The sequence below is a fragment of the Typopeltis vanoorti genome, chromosome 19 (genome assembly GCF_054136105.1).
Source record: "Typopeltis vanoorti isolate ZY-2024b chromosome 19, IOZ_Tvanoo_1.0, whole genome shotgun sequence".
Taxonomy (NCBI): Eukaryota; Metazoa; Arthropoda; class Arachnida; order Uropygi; family Thelyphonidae; genus Typopeltis; species Typopeltis vanoorti.
Window position 1 is genome coordinate 3107521 of NC_143567.1, and position 18220 is coordinate 3125740.

At 36.0% G+C, this 18220-nt stretch overlaps 1 protein-coding gene across 1 annotated transcript in view; it reads left to right on the forward strand.

Moving 5' to 3' along the window:
• The first annotated feature begins 14835 nt into the window (after positions 1 to 14835).
• The window catches only part of LOC150095823 (tachykinin-like peptides receptor 99D), a 279398-nt gene continuing 276013 nt past the window's right edge, over positions 14836 to 18220 (forward strand). The window contains exon 1 of the mRNA XM_090409541.1: positions 14836 to 15251. Within this exon, the coding sequence (XP_090265667.1) occupies positions 14836 to 15251 (416 nt within the window). The remainder of the gene's footprint in view (positions 15252 to 18220) is intronic.

An 18220-nucleotide genomic window follows, 5' to 3' on the forward strand; every position in this document is an offset into this window, starting at 1 on the left:
GAGAGGATTAAAAAGGAGTTAGTTTTTTGATAATTTTCTTTGAATAGCCATTTAACTGAAATGAGCTTTGAAGTAGATTAAGTGTAGAGATCGTGCACGAGATCTTGGACGCAAGCATGTGCCTAATAATACAGTTGAAGATTGTTCTTCTCATTAAATTCATCTAGATTGTAGCTTCTACAGTGTTTTGCTGCGTTTGTTAATACTGTTCAGATCCAGTTCCTCTACAGTTATTTACTGGAACTCTTTTTTGTTTTTTAGCACCTGAAGAAGCCTATGTTTAGACGAAACTAGTTGTGCGATTAAAACCTTTTATTTTATTCTCAGTCTTTAGTCATTTAATACTTTTAACATGTTCTTAAACCGAGTAAATTTTCCTATAAACACACACACACACACACACACACACACACACACACACACACACACACACACACACACACACACACACACACACACACACACACACACACACACACACACACACACACACACACACACACATTTATTTATATATGCAGGTGATAACATGTTCATTGAAGAAAAAATCATGCATTTTTGAAGATATCCTTTTAATGCATTTTGCTTTTTTTCTGATTATTCTGTTACTTTCGAATTTCTTCGATCCCTCTTTATTTTTCTCTGATTAATGGTTCCAACTTGCTCCCGCTCGAGACAGTTAACTTCGCCGTGCTCTGGATTATTGTATTTGACATTGTTCTTCGTGGATCTCCAATTCGAACACCTCAAGGGATAACTCACAATTCACCGTCAGGAATTCAGCCGTTACCATTAGCTAAGCCCCCCCTTATAGGGGGGGCATAAATAATTTAGTATCAAACCAGTACCTAACTGAGTTATGAGTAGAGCAAGATTATATCGGATTTGGAGGTGTTAGCTTCAATTGGCAAACCGCACAATTACAAAGATTCGAAGGACATAGACAGTGGTTTATGTAAGAAAATCAAAAACACCTAAATTTTATGCAAAATAGCTAAACGTCTACGAAATCAAGTTCTGTGTAGTTTATGGCCGTTATATTTCTTATAAGGCCTACAACTGCTCTGAATCACAGTACTTTTATTTATTTTTTTTAAATGTCGTCTTACCGTCTATCTGAATATCTTTTATGAATTTTTTAAATTTCCCAATACAACAACAACGACTGAGAAGATACATTTGCCGAATTGTGAATACCATACTTGACCCACATTTCAGAAGTGTGTCTCTTCTAGAGATACTTCCACTCAACTGGCGGCCACCACAAGTTGGGCCTGCTAAAAATATAATCAACTTGGAAGCTGATACTTATGTTTTTAGCAGACCCAACTGAATATTCTCTAAACTTTCTTCTTCGTCTCCTCTTTTATTCCATCTCCTTCTCTCCTCTGGAACAGCCTTTCTCATGAATTGCTCCCAAACAGTTACAATTCAAACTGTTCAGGCATCAATTGCCTGTGGTTACCTGTTTAGTGTTTTGCAAGGGTGACTCCGATTCCCGGAAGTTTTAAAAAAATCGCATAACAAATAAATTAAAACATTCACTGCCACATGAGAACACTAAGTTAGTGACGCGGTAGAATATTCTGAAGCAAATAAAACTTTAATGATATTCTTTAAGTGTAGATTACTTCCCAAAGAAAAAACATCTGTTTTAAGTTCCTGTTTCTTGTATTACTTTAAGAAAGGCATCCCTCAAATGAAGTCTTCTTAATGTTTCTTGCATCTCACGCAGAGTTAAGCCTTAGTCTGTCCGAACAACAGACACAAGCTGTCGTTGTTTAGACAGTTAATGAATGGTATATTCAAGTACAGCAAATGAGATTCATTTAATGTGTAATTCGTGTATATAATGTTGAAGTTTAGTTAAAGATTTAAATGATAACAATTTCATTCAGCTACAGTCACGTTATTATCCTTTTTATTATTTTCCTAAATATCAGAATCGATTAAAACCAAAACTGAGCTGACTCAGTTTAGTAAAGATTATCAAAACTGCAATAAAACTCGCGTGAATTATTTTGATATGAACACGAATAACTCAAGAGCTCAGGGTATATGCAGAGTAGTATTCAGGGTATATTCGTTGCGTACAGCAAAAATAAAAATTAATAAAATGAATGATAGTAAAATTATTACGCGTTACAATCATGAACATTAACGAGTGCAAGTGAAGCTTATGAATTTCATCCGCACGATCCAAAATAAACAAGAACATTAAAAATGTTTAAACATACTTAAGCAAGTTATATGCAATTAAACGACATCGAGAAGAATGAAAAGACCGCGATAAGAAAACAGCATCCTTGCAACAAAATGGATGCGACAACACACGAAATCCGAGAAGTGTGCGAACAGTTTTGTTGCTTTCAAGTCGTGTTAGAGCAAGATATTAAATTAGGCCGCCATCGGAGGAAGTTCATTAAGCGTATTCTGTAAGATTATAGCAGAAATGAAAACTGGGAGAATTATTTAGAAGTATCGTAGCGTTCTCTTGGTATATTTATTCCCAGTTAAAAGCTATAAGCTTTTAGATATGCAACTTTAAGGCAGATTAAAATATTCAAATAAAAAGGTTTTTCTAATATCTTCTTGCTGGGCAGTTTTTTTTTTTTTTTGTAATCTCACTGAATTTCACTGTATTTTGAATTTGAATTCCACCCATTTTCTTAATCCACAATTTTCCTTAAGAAACGTTGCCCGAATTACATACTCTCCAATTAATACACTGGTCCGAATCCCACCTTGGGCATGAATATTTGTAAAAGTGAAAGACAAATTCTATCTATGTAGCGGGGATTATCTAAACCTCCATACATCAAGGAACTACAGTAGGATACGCTTCCAACTTTCCATAGGTGTGATTCTTATAAACTTCCCTACCACAGGCATCCTATTTCTTTGACAATAAATGTGTATAATTATGATTATAGAAGTAACGATCTTTTTTTTCTATGAATTCTGTCAAGATGTCATTAAAACTGTTGAAGATGTCATTAAAAATTTCGAGTATATCTACATCTCCCTTTCGAATATTTAAAGGGAATCGGACCAGTGTATTAATTGGAGAATATCTAATTCGGGCAACGTTTCTTAAGGAAAGTTGATAAAATTAGGAATTTTCACTATTTGGTTCCCATCAAGTAGCTTTTGTTCTTATTGCTTTTTCTTTCTTCGTTGATACGAGTCCGTAGGGTCAGAAATTCTTTAATTTCTTTATTCATATACTGCATTTATTATTCTGTACAGAATAGTTGGGTTAGAAATATGTTTCCAGTTACGAAAGTGCTTATTCACAGCGATTTTCCTTCTTCTTTCTCTTCTTTCTTCATCAATTTTTCCGACGACGAACGCTTATGACTGAAATAGTTGATAGCACTAGCATCCCTCATCGTAAGACAAAACTCTTATTATTAGTTTCTAAAGATTAAACCTCTTGGAAATACTCAGTTTATTTAATATCTCGGGCTCATTTTCTTAGAAAATGAGCTTCCACGTGAAGATTGAGAAATCTACACGTGGAAGGGACATATAAATGCCTTTTGTGTATTCAAAAATTTCTGTGTTCAATTATATTATAAATGAAAGTAATATTACACTGGTTTCGAAAATTACTACTGAATTACAGGAAACCAAACAAAACCTTTCCAAAAACAGACGTTGAATCAAAGAAAAAACCAGCCTTTATTCGTCCACTTAGTTTTCGGTTTTATTTTACTTACAGATCAGTTATCTCGGAGTCACCTATTTTGACGTATATTCCACTCGGGAAACGCTCTAAGCCTAAAGTACATCTAAACTGTTTTGATTTATTGCTTGCACTGTCATTATTATACATGTCGTCATGCATCATATACATCATACAGATTGTCACATCTGAATCGAAAAACTCTATAATTACTCAGTATATAATCGATAGATTAGCAGGTTAGTACTGAATATGATGAATCATTAAATGAGGTACTCTGGTAAGAATGAAGAAGAGAAATTTGTTGTTCTTTAGAAAATTCTGTATACAGAAAAAAAATGGAAATGCCATCTTAAATTATTCCGTTTTCTCTAAGCCTTTTTTTATTTCCCTTTCTTTCAATGACTTTAGTTTTAAATTAAATTTGTACATCTTTAATTAGTGTATTCATAATTTCGTCCAGACTGCAGTTTTATTCTTATCATCTAAAACCCACAGATCGTTTTTGGTACACATGAACCCAACTACTGGAGGTAAGTAAGGATGGAGACTGGTAGCTTACCGGTCTTTGAATATTAAGGATAAAGGTGTTCTGCCTGTTTTCTTTGGAGAAAGTAGCTGGGTTGTTTTAACACTTGTCTAGAAACACACTGAACTTTTGTCCGACAGATATAACTAATTTCTGGCTGGACGAATTTTAATGAAATTTGAAATTGGAATTAAAATTTTAAATAGGACCATGGTGAGCTGCTAAAGTGAAGAAAACTCGCTTTAACATAATACAGGATGATACTGAATTTAGACTAGTATTGTCAAAAACTGTTCTGAATTCAAATTCCTGTGTTAATTAATGTCGGCAGGATATGAGAACTTTTTTTTATTATATTAACTGCAACCAGCTGATTGATCTGTTCAATCAGTTAGAAACGCAATTACACTTAACAGTTAACATTGGGAGGCATTAGGGAAACCCCAAATTCAGAAAGGAGTATACCATTTAATTTCTCTATCTTTTTATGATAATTTCCATATTTGGAAATTATCATAAGATTCTTCCTAGACTTATCACTAAAGAAGCTCTGCTATGTCATTTTTAGCTTCCCATTGTATCTCTGTTCATTTTACTTACTCTTCTTTATATTCGTTGATGAGATTCTGTTTTTAGATACATTTTTCTTAATTTTATGAAAATTTTCATTTTTCCATTTGGGAAAGCCAAATAATACTGGCTTTGAGGTGACCAAGATTTAGAAGAAATGTTTGTTGTTCTCCATTTTTATATGCAGTCGAATTCACAACTTCGATGGGGCCAGTAACACTGCCAGACATATTCAGCAGTGACTCAATTAACAATGCAGATATTATCAAAATATCAAACATCTACGCCGATATATTTTTGTGTTAAGGAAAAAAAAGCCGTGATATCCAACGTTTGCATGAAAAAACTACACTTTCTAGAAGCGACAAAAATTGGAACTATTTTTCATATATTATTTTTATTTTTAACAAATGTTAATATTTAGTTTAAATTTTTTAGCTTTTATGACTTGAATGCATCGATAAAGTTTAAGTCATATTTCATGCTAATTATAAATTTCAATATCCTGATAACTGAAAGGCACAGCCGAGACTGTGTGTGTGTGTGTGTGTGTGTGTGTGTGTGTGTGTGTGTGTGTGTGTGTGTGTGTGTGTGTGTGTGTGTGTGTGTGTCAGAATTGGAAGATGTAGTATTGGACGTCTGCTTTTTGCTGATGACGTAGTTCTGCATACTCTGCCACAGATGACCACCAGCGGACCCTTGAGAGTTTATAGCTGTTTGTGCAGAAGCCGGGATGAAGATCAGTGTGGCCCAAACGGAAAGATTTGTGGTCTCAAGACAACCATCCCAGTGTACTCTACATGTGAGTGGAGTTCCACTGAGGCAGGTGGAGAAGTTTAAATATTCACGAGTGATGGAAAGTGGGACGTAGAGCTAGATACTCGAATTAGTTCAGCAAGCGCAATATTGTGGTAGCTTGGCCGTTCGGTAGTACTGAAGCGGGAGTTAAGCCAGAAGTACTGAAGTTCGGTAGTACTGAAGCGGGAGTTAAGCCAGAAGGCAAAAATGGCTGTCTTCAATACAGTCTATGTCCCCATCCTCACCTATGATCATGAGAGCTGGGTAATGACCGAAAGAATGCGGACACGAATCCAAGCGGCTGAAATGAGGTTCCTTCGAGCAGCTGCGGGGCTGACAAGACTCGATATGGTCAGAAGCTCTGCAATTCGGGAAACACTCAATACTCAACCACTGCTTCTCTGTGTTGAGCGATCACAGTTACAATGGTAAGGCACCTGGTCAGAATGCCACAAGAGGGGCTGCCCCAGAAGGCCCTCTTTACCAAGCCAGAGGGTACGAGGCCACGCGGAAGGCCAAGGAATCGCTGGATAGATTATATCCAAAACCTTGGGTGGTCACGTTTGGGAGTCCCACCAGAACACCTGAGCTTGGTGGCGGAGGATCGTGACTAATCGAAGTTCCTCTTGCAGCTGCTTCCCCCACAACCCGATTAGGAAAGGTGGGACTTGAAGATGGATGGATGGGATGGAATATCCTGATAAAATCTAAATATTTAACCGTGCATAAATTCTAGATAAGTAATAGTATATCATCACCGCTGTGCGTATTCTTATAGAGTATGTTTTTCATCTGTTACTACTTATAAAGTTGATTTTTAAGGAAACTATTATCATGAACATAATAAATTCTTAACATCAACAGACTTCGAAAATTAGTTGTGTGAACTTCTAAGAAACAGTCTCTCGAAGTTACTTCATTCGTTGTGCGGTATTTTCTCGACAAAACCGTTTTGTAAGAAAGACACACACATACATAACGCCGCACGTGACTATATCGTGCATAAAACCAATCCCCTTTTTATGTGCGCGTGCCAAAAATTTGCAAATCGGGTTGCTGACGTCTCGGCGCGTGCCAAAAATTTACCAATCGACTTGATGAGGTGCAGGCAGTTTTTAATGGGGAAAATTAATAGAAAATTAATCTAACGTAATTAATTAATTTATTGGTCAATTTATAATATACATATTTATTTATAATATTTTATAAATTATGATTTATATTTTTATAAATAATATTTTATTTTATTTATAATATTTGTTTATGTATAAACTTATAATATTATTTAGTGTAATTTTTGCATTATTAAATTGATTTTAATGATGTTGGTTTGAAAAAAAAACGGTATTGATAAAAATATTTTTGCATTTTAACTCAGCATAGAAGTCAGCTGAGCAGGGGAAGCGGCAGAAGGATGTCAACTTGTCGGCGAGATGCTTACCGTATTTATTCGAATATAACTTGTCCTCTCGTATAACTCGCACCCCTGATTTTACTTCATTAAAAAAGACATTAAAAAGTTTTGCATATATCTCGCAGACAAAAAATGTTTGAACATTGGAAGATTTTTCACTTGGGTAAACTATAAATTACATATTCAGTTTAATCCTTTATCCAAGTAAGCAAACAAAGTTTTCGCCTGAAGTATCTTCAGGACTGGGGCAACTCGTGGCTAGGGTGGACTGACTTCACATCACTTGCCTTAGTATCCCATAATGCAAAGCACATTTCCTTGCGGGAATTATGGGAAGGGTCACTACCCAGACCGGTTTCGACCTTTATTGAGGTCTCTTCAGTGGGAGCCAGATCCAGAAGTAATACCAAGGTTGAAGTAATGCAGAAGTCATATTTTCCTATACCAGTTGCCAAAAGGTGTCACACTTTTTATTAAATTACTCTGGTTAGAGAAAGACGTTGGAAGTTTATTCACTTGCTTAGACTATAAATTATATACATGTGTCTTCTAAAAGATCTTCGCCTAACAATAAAAAAAACGAATTTATAATTTCGAAATTATTTTTATTTTTTAACATAATCTCCCTTTAACATAATCTCCCTAATTAATACATTTATTCTAGCAATGCTCCAGCGCCATTATCCATTCCCTGTAGTGATTCTCAGTAAGATCTGAGAACTGATATGCACTATGAATTGTTCCAACAATTCGTAGTGCAGATCCCTTAATTTTCCCATTGCCAAAACACCTTTGTGGTCAGGTGTATTATCCTGATGAATGATGATTTTTTTTCTTCTGCAAACCGGATCTTTTCTCACGAAAGTTTTTCGTCTGGTCTGGTTAAAAGATCAGAATGATATTTCCCGGTTATTCTTTTATCCTTTTCAAGATAATTAATAAACAAAATGCGCATCCCAAAACACTAATGCCATGATCTTTCCTGCTGATGGAACCGATTTTTCTTCTTTGGCGCTGAACAACCGGCTTCTGTCCACTGTGTTGACTGCTGTTTGGATTCTGGTATGTAATGATGAATCCAAGTGTCATCTGTATTAATAAATCGACGCACAAAATCAGTTTTATTCTTGTTAAAACGCTCCAAGCACTGTTCAGAGATTTTCATGAGAGTGAGTTTTTTTGATCTGCACTGCGCCCATCTTGCGCAAAGCTTTTCATTTGTAAAGCTTCATGCAAAATATATCCTACAGCTTCTTTTGAAATTTCTAGTCTCAGCAATTTCACGCACTTTGACTCGCCGGGTCATATAATATCAAATCGTGCAATTGATCAATGATTTGTGGTGTTGTTACACTTTTCGACGTCCTTCACGTTGATCATCTTCAAGGCTGGAACGGCCACATTTAAACTCGGCAGCCCATTTCGTAATTGTCGAAAATGAAGGAGAAGAGTGCCCATAAACTTCTATGAACTTCGAATGAATTTCTTTTGGCGTTAAACCTTCTTTTACAAAGAACTGTATAACCGCACGATACTCAATTCTATCCATTTCACGGGATAAAGACAACACTTTTGCTTCAGATAGCCGTATAAAACAAACTGCTTGATAGAATGACTTACAATTTCACATAGATGTTTATATGACAAATGTATCAACTTAGAAAAAAGAAAAAAAATCTTGCCGATAGTGTTGCTATTTATAGTAAGCCGAGAACATTTCAGTCCACCCGCGTATTTAATTTAATCCTTTATCCAAGTGTGAGCAAACAAAGTTTGCGCCTGAAGTATCTTCAGGACTGAGGCAACTCGTGGCAAAGGTAGACTGACTTCACATCACTTTCCATAGTATCCCATAATGCAAAACACATCTCCTTGTTGTATAATACTATGTGTAATGATAAGGGTCACTACCCAGACCGATTTCGACCTTTATTGAGGTCTCTTCGGTGGGAGCCAGACCCAGAGGTGATACCAAGTTTAAAGTAACGCAGAAGTCATATTTTCACACCTTATTATTAAATAACTCTGGATTAGAGAAAGATGTTGGAAGTGTGACACCTTTTGGCAACTGGTAAAGGAAAATATGACTTCTGCATTACTTCAAACTTGGTATCACTTCTTGGTCTGGCTCCCACTGAAGAGACCTCAATAAAAGTAAACCGGTCTGGGTAGTGGCCCTTCCAATGCATAGCATTATACATGTTCGCAAGGAAATGTGCTTTGCATTATGGGGTACTAAGGAAAGTGTGAAGTCAGTCTATCTTTTCACGAGTTGCCCCAGTTCTGAAGATACGTCAGGCACAAAATTTGTTTGCTTACACTTGGATAAAAGATTAAACTAAATATATAATTTAATGTTTGAATATGTTCACGTCGAGGCGATAGTGACTCGCTCCGTGCGGTTATCAACACGCCTCCCCAACAGCCATTATACTGCAGATGCAAGAAAAACAAGTAGTTTTATTGTATCCCTGAATAAGATACAGAGCCTTTTGCTCCTGTATAATACATTTCACAACAAATAGTGCAATTACAGAGAACTGGAATCAAAACGGCGCTAACTAATGAATCACATGTCCCCTCTCACAGAAACTATTCTGTATAGACTCAAGCAAAACGATATGTTTCATCAGAAACACAGTATCTAACAAAAAGCTAGTTTGTTTTATTTCATTTGAAATTCTCGATGTCATTATGTCAGATCACAAAGGCTATCTTCAAATAGAATTCTACAACGAACTGAAACATGGCATATAATGCGTGTGTGAGTTCGTCTACCAGCTCAAATAAGCAGCAATAAAATTCAACCAAGAGTTGAAACTTTGTGTGAGTTGAGCCCGTTGGTAATGAGAAGTTCCATTAGAACGACAACGGGACCCTTTCCTGAATGTAGTGAATGTTGTCATGACAGTTTCAGATGGCATGGAATTCGGTTGAAGAGAATTAACGTTTCAACTCAAGAATTGTCAGTTGCCTTTGTCTTTGGGTCTCGATTTCACCAATCATATGCACTTCTTCATAGCTGCTCTCTCGTGTAAAACAAAATTTAACTTGTAGGTATTGTAATTTTAAAAAAAGGCTGAATAATTTATAAGCATATAAAAGGATATCACCTGTAAATCGTTGACGTGCCAGCAAAATTCTCGGATGTGCCACCTATGCTCTAGTGGACTCCGGAACTGTTAGACAACTAACAATCTACGCTAGTCATACGTAGAGTCTGCGGTCCTCTATTGAAAATAATTCCTCTCTGCACGCACATGCTAAATGCACGCATGGCGACCTCACTCGCTTTTTAATTTCCAAGCACAAAATAACAAACGTAAACACTTCGCATGCGATCGCAAGATTTCCAAGAATTTTTACAGATTTTCTGAGAGAATGTAAATCGGTTCACACAAGGGTGCCTAATGGGAAAAACATCGGAAGAAACCGTTTCTACATTGGACAATGTTGGTAAAGGAAAACGAAACACGTTATGGCATCCACGGAACCTTGCAGAGAATTTTTTCATCAGAACGTGTGTACAAATACAGGGGATTCCGGTCAAAGATTTAAACTACGCCAACCGGTCATATTTTATATTTCCAAGCTGCATTTAAATTTTTTCTTTGAGTTTATTTAGTTCTTGTGTTTACTTTTTCTACTATTTATTTTTCCATGCTTCTTAACCGTTAATTTACTCAGTTTAGCGAACCATCAGCATTCAATTACTCACTAATATTTCGCAGTTTCTGTTCGCCTTTCTCTATAATAAAAAGTTCTTTTTCTTCAGATAGTTTGGCGTGATGGTTTCACCTTCATTCCGAAAATAGGATCTGTCTGTGCACAATGATCGTTGCATGTTTCCTAGTGTCCGATTTAGAAAGTTTTTTTTTTTTACATTGGAGTTTTCTCTATTAAGAAATTAGCGAATTGCAAAGAAATAAAGTAATTACATGCACAACTAAACTAAATTGATTACCCTACTCGATGACAATTTGCTAATGTTCTTTGCAAATCCACATAGCGGAAAATTATCAATGAAAGAACAGTTTTCTGAAATATGACAGGAATTTGTCTCTACTTTTCTCAATAAAAATAAACAGAATTTTATTCTGGAACAGAATACTTCAAAATACCTTCTGAGAAGTTCCCCTTTCATCTTTTCTTTAATAGTATTGAAGAACACCCATCAGAAGAAAGAAAGGAGCTTTGCGCCTAACGGGCACACACAATTCTTTATCCTAATCAGCTTTCAGTTACGTCCGAAGCTTCTAAAACTTCAAAACATCCACGCAGCACTCACAACATTTGAGACACTAATAGCAGTTACGGTTTATGAATACGAGATGGCACTAGTTTCCATCCGAATTTTTGTCGCGAAGTCTTCAAAGTCATTCACAGCCATGAACCCAACTATCAATAAAAATTAATGGACAATACGAGCTGCCCACCGATTTCTAAAAGTAAGGACAAGTGATTTCCACTCTGTAATTAAAATGCGGTACAGCAGAGGGGATTTCAAATGAGTTTATAATTCGATTTAGCGAAAACTTCCTATTCAATGTTATTACCCTCACCGCGATATTATATCAGTTTTGCTAATCATTCTGTAAATTTCCAATTAACTCCTTACCTATAAGACAGCAATTCTAAATCAAAATCTAACTAAATGTTCTATTAATATGAAAGTACAAAAATTCATTCTAATCCAATCCAAGAAATGTATTACATGAAGCAAAAATCAAATCGACACCTGCTATCATTATCTCACCCCCAGTGCAAAGATTAAAAATAATATCGATACATCCTTTTCTAAGGTCTTCAGCACTGCTTTAGCCTGAGGCTGTGTATTTATTCGAAGCCTCGAAATTTTTTTCGAAATTTATATAAGGATCACTTGTCTTAATCCACCAATTGGAATTCTTTCCAGCCATAATATTTACTTGCATTCTGTATCGGTGAAATGTATGGCAATATTACGCAAATTATTTTCGCCATGAACAATAAAATCGGAAGGTTCATGTCATCATTAATGTCATTTCTCATAAAAATTATTTTATGAAATAATTCAGACAGGAAAAGGAATAGATTCGAAAGCATTAGCAGTCCTGGTTTAGCTGAGGGTAGTTATAGGTCTTCCGTGGAGACCAAGCATGATACTTCAGCAGCCACTTCCGGAGAAAAGTGGGAAAATGTGTCAATTATGCTACAATCATTTTTAGTGAGGCGAACACGTTACTAACATTGACCTCACCCGATTATAATTGATACCAGGAGATTTGCTGCCAAGTACACTCAGTCGATTTCTTGATTCCTTTTATCTGCACCTCATATTTCGTATCAAATGACATTGGATTCGGTTCGGTTTGACCGTTTTTGTCCACGATTTATTTAATTCTCGAATAACACGATCGCATTTTCTCTCTCTCTCTCTCTCTCTCAGGCCTAGTTTTCAAAACGCTAGTTTAGACGGACTTGATGGTAGTGTGTCCTTGAAATGAGAACTCGACGTTCATTCCATATTTCCTGATGGAACCAGCTTCTGATCCCTTACGATGTAGAGAACATACGAAAATAAATAAGCAAACAACCGAGATTTAGTGCACGATGCACACTATGGTAACTAACCTCTTGAATTCGAAAAATAATATCATAAATTTCGGAAAAATAACTCTCCTTTGCACGTGACAGAGAAGTGCATCAAAGCGAAAACGATTCTGAAATAATTATTTGTTTGAAACAAAGGCAAGAATATGCGTCCGGGATTACTATCGTTGTGCACAATTCCCGTTAGCAGTACTCACGGGTAACTTCACTAGGCAGCTGGTAGACATTACAGATTATCGCCACATGCAGGCTCTTATAAATAAGAGATTCGCCTACTGTAAAATGTTATGGGATTAATTATCATTGATCGAATATTCGATAAACAGATATTACAGCGAATGGTATTTGCTTTACTTTACTGCTTGTTCGTAACTTCGGCGGCAGAAACTAAAGCTAATAAGGACTATGAATTATATCTCTTAACTGCGTTGGCTAGTCCGTCTTTTGTCGACTGAAAAATCCAGGTTTCCGATTGAAAAACTTTGCCGCCTCAGTTATGAAACCGAAGCACATTTAATCCTATTGCTAGTTGGAATGAAAGATCTTTACACAAGTGATATTCGATACAAATCTCTTCAATCAGAATATTCATACATGTATAATAAGATTTATATATATAGACGTCTTTCCCAAAATTTTTGAGTGTCATGAAAATATCGAAATTTATTTCCGAAATCAGCAGTTAAACATACGAATTCGCAATGTCATTCGTATAATTGACTTTTCATGAAGTGCAAGCACCGTCTCAAACAATTGTCGTTAAGATTGTTAAAACCTTAAAATTGTTAAAATTGTTAAAACCGTTAAGATATGTTAAAACCTTTTTAAAATTTCGCAGCGTTTTTTCTGAATGCAAGGATTTTATAAAGCGTATTAATTAATGCGCTTTATAAAAATAAATGTATTGTAAACATATTTTCGCATTTCTTCGGTTTTTTATATTAGCCGATATTTTCTGCCATTTAAGTTCATTAAACGCTTCTCTGTGCGTGCGATGTGTATGCAAATACGAAGCCCCTCGGTTGACAACACAAGAGTTTGAGTCCCGTCTAGGAGAGAAGATGATAGTGTCTTTTCTTCAGGGCTTTTCAAGTGAAAATATGTTCGCTGGTCCCATTCGGATGTGGAAGTTTTTTGCTTTTTTCCTCTCGAACATTTTTGTGGTTCCAGGGACAAAAGAACGACACACTCGATTTACACAAAGGAATAGATGTTTAGTCAAAAGCCTAACCACAGTACCTCATATTAAAATGCTGAATAAGAAACCATAAAAGAACGGCAGATTATTATTATAAAAGCTATTTTTAATTGGTTTTCCATCATTTTATATACAAAAACAATTTATAATAATCACATTTCCATATATAATAAGAATAGTTTTCGAACTTTTCGCAATGGTTTGGAACATATTCTTAACACTATCTATGAAAAACAAACTTTGTATGTGATGTTTTCCTTTCCATTACGTGATATTCTTTTTCTTTCTGCTAATTGACCTTCGAATTATCTTATCTATAATCTGATTCCATTTGACTTTTCATTGCGACACCAGGCTAATCTTAAGCTCCAGAATTTGTCGCTGTATTACGTAGTGCTTGCGTTTAAGAGAAAGTCTGCGCGTGCATCTGCGCTCTCTCCTCCGTTTCGTGCGCGTCTCATCTCTAAGTGAGAGAGAGAGAGAGAGAGAGAGGATGGGTAGCCAAGTCTTTCCGATCTGCTGGGAACACACACACAACGCCACTCGGATCGCTTACTTACGGGTCCAATATTCCAACACCTTCGCTGAATCTCACATGCCGTCTGTCCCATTCACCGTATTTTCTCAAAGCGGCGATGCTCGAAGTAACAGGTCCACACTTAAGATGTGTCAGTCAGTATTGTGATGCCGACAGAGACAGAAATCTCTTTCTCAGGTTAAGCCACGTCAATCCCTCTCATTAACTAATGTGTGTTAGATTTCTTTTTTTTTTCGAATTGTTCTGAAGAAAAGTTTGCGTTTCCTGTCATTCAACAAAATATTGACTTGTTTCTTGATTCTACAAGAATCCTTCTTATTGGCAGAGCACACCGGTAGCTACATTCCTCTGACTAATAGATTACAGGATAAAGATTGGTTGTCAATGTTTTAAAAGAGTTCAAGATGGTTTCTTTTATTGCTTACGGACAGTTTACGAACATGCCGTTGAGAGAAAAGAAGGTATCTGCCATCTTCTAGAGAAAACTGAAGTGGGTCACTTTGTTACCATGAACAACTCTACTGACTTTAACGCAACTGACAATGTAAGTTATTGGAATCCTCACTTAAACTGGTTTGGTCCGGAAGACATTGCCGATGAGAATGCCTTTATACTACCTTGGTGGCAACAGGCGGCCTGGTGTCTCGTCTTTGGGGGTATGGTTCTGGTGGCTACTGGAGGTAACCTAATAGTCATCTGGATAGTTCTGGCGCATGAAAGGATGAGAACAGTGACCAATTATTTTCTTGTGAATCTTAGTCTGGCGGATACCATGGTGTCAACTTTTAATGTTATCTTTAATTTTATATATATGTTGAATGGAGATTGGCCTTTCGGTTCTCCATACTGCAAGGTGTCGAACTTCATATCTATTTTGTCTGTGGCTGCAAGTGTCTTTACTCTCATGGCCATATCAATTGACAGGTGAGTCAAACATTTTATTTTTCTCAATGCCTACTTAAAGGTGTAATTTGTATGCATAATATTTATACATGCCATATCTGAGATAGATTACGTTAAGAATAAATACCGTGCACAGATAAAGTGGAAAGATAGGCCTAACCCATAATCGACACAGAGTGAAAAAAAAGCCGGAATCAGTTGGAAGAAAAAAATAAGCGGGTAAAATAAGCAATAAAGTACCAAATAAACAGGAAAATGTGGGTGATGAGGAAATGATTTAAGAAATTGACGAACATAGAATTAAAGAATACGAATCATTTCGATTAGATTCTGTACAATAGTAGAACTTACTTTTCTTGAAGATTCACTGCTCAGCGTCAAGGAGAATTAGGGCTAAATTCGGATGCCTTAAATGTGATGTGTTCGCTCAATATGCAATAATTGCTTACTTGTGTTAGAGATTATTAAACTTTCAAATGACAGCAGAGGCCTACAAAGATTTGTTTAAAAGGAAATTCTTTTTTTTTGTTTGTTTATTGAACACTTCATTAGGGTATTTCAATGTACAATATTTTAAAATATAATTCACTTCACAGTATTTTACGATACAATTCAAGTTGTACAATTGAATGTACAGTATTATACAATACAATTCAAGTACTATTATCATTTTCTGTTGGTACTTTTTATTTGGCTATTTATTTTGTTATAGTTAATAAAAAGTTTTCTTATGTATACAAGTAGAGTAAAATACATTTCGGGTAGTTTTCGTAGTTTATAATCAGTTACTGGTTTCAGTGAAAAGTAAGTTATTTTGTGTATTTATGTGTAACCAAGAGCAGTAGCCATACTGGTTACTAGAGAATTAAATTAGCTCGAAACAGCCACTGCGAGTCCAGTGACTGTATCTGTGAGAACTCACCTTACACGGTTTGATCGGATGTACATGTTAATATATTAGTCTTCTAATTAAATGAAATAGTTAGTATATTGGTACCTTAATTGGACATGATATGTGACTTATAATGATCTCTTATATACTATACGTTTAAAGTAATTGTCAACATTGTTTAGTCCCATGACGTAGTCTCTCCATCTTTTTCTGAATGCATAAGCCGAGGTTAGAGATTTGATTTCATTTGGGAGTTTATTGTAGCTGCTTGTCGCTAGGTGTTCGAAGGATTTATGAAAAATTTCTTCGTTTGCCTTATGAACTACCAGCACGTGTTCCAGCCGCAGCGTAATCTGTAGTCTACATTATATACCAAGAAACTTTCAGCGTTTCTTTTTACATATAACAGACAACCATAGAGATAGAGTTTCTGTAGTGGTAGAATATTATGCATGACAAACAGATCGTTGGTTGAATGTGCGAAGTCGGTAGTGGTTATGGCTCTGATTATCCTGTTTTGTATTCGTATTAATGGGAGCAGATTGTTGTAATAATCTCCACCCCAACAGGTGAGGCCATATTGCAGTGAGGAATTTACCCAGGAATAGTACAAGCATCTTAAGAATGCTGCATTTACAATTTTTTTAACATAATATATTCTATTAATTATGAACCTGAACTTATTTGTTAAGAAAGTGGTGTGGGAGTTCCACTTCAAATTGTTATCGATATGGAGGCCCAAATACTTGACGGTTTTTGTTTTTTTGATTAAGCTACATCTGCAATTTAGAGTATCCCTACATTTCCTTTCATGCCATTTTATAGTTATACTGTGATCTAATTGGTCTGTTAATGTAAAGTACATATATCTCGTTTTGTCGGTATTAATTTTAATTCCATTATTTCTACACCATTTATTTAGTTTTAACGTATCACGATTAATCCGATTTTCTAGATCCTCGAAGGTCGTTTTGGTGTATAACAATGTCGTGTCGTCAACGAAGGATATCATTTTGCCAAAACGTTTGTATTTACATAGATCATTAACATATATTAAAAATAGGATGGGTCCAAGCACCGATATTCTAACTGCTGTTCTTGTTAATCTCACTTTATAACATCGTTGAAATTCTATGGACACCAACAACTATAAAATGTGCAGCCTTACATTAGTGATATTTTTTTTCTATTTCTTCTTCACCCACAGTTTACGTAACCCGCTGGGGCACTATGAAGGTCCTATCATGCTCCCGGTGCTTCTCTCATGAAATCTCCTTAACGAGGTAAAGAAAGCGAAGAATTAGCACATTTTCTATCTATCCAGGTGATGTTAAGTCTAGATAGCCTAAAAATGCTAGTAAGTAAACTCTCTGATTTATCCATGTACATCGGCGACAGGAGTTCTCAACGCATTTTAGTGATGATATTTTCTTGTGTTCTTGCAATGTAGCGGATTTTCCTTCTAACATCGTCATTTGTTACATGTGCCGTGTATGAAGTGCTACAGAACACTAGGTTTCTATTGTCTTTTCTCATCTTCCTTTAGCAACGTCCAACCTCTTACATTCGTGTAGGAAGACAGAGTTAACAAGGATTTATAGTCTTGTAGTTAGCCGTATTTTTATTGCCTGACAAATCCTTTAAGGGCTACAGTTGCACGAAATAATATCATGTTTATACCGGCCATCTCTATGTTGTACGTTTCCCAAGTAAGTGAATATTTATACTTCTTCGAATTTTTCAATAACTGAAATTCCCATGGGCTTATTGCCTAAAGACATCGTTTTTTTTATTTCTGAATGCTGATCTTCAATCCATAATCACGAAGTGCCTTAGAAACTGTTTGTAAATTCCTGTAACTTATGCTCATTCTCTGCAAGTGCTGTGGTTGCCTATTGCTGGCCTGGTTGGCCGAGTGGTTAGAGTACCCGCTCTCTATCCAACAGGCTGAGGGTTTGAATTTTGTTATTGGAATGGATGTTTGTGATTATCTTTAACTGAATGATGAATTTCATCGGCCGGTGTGAGACCACCTCCCCGCTTATTGGAGGCCTGATGTGGCTTGAGAAAGTTCTTTGTTTGGTCTCTAGATCAAGGT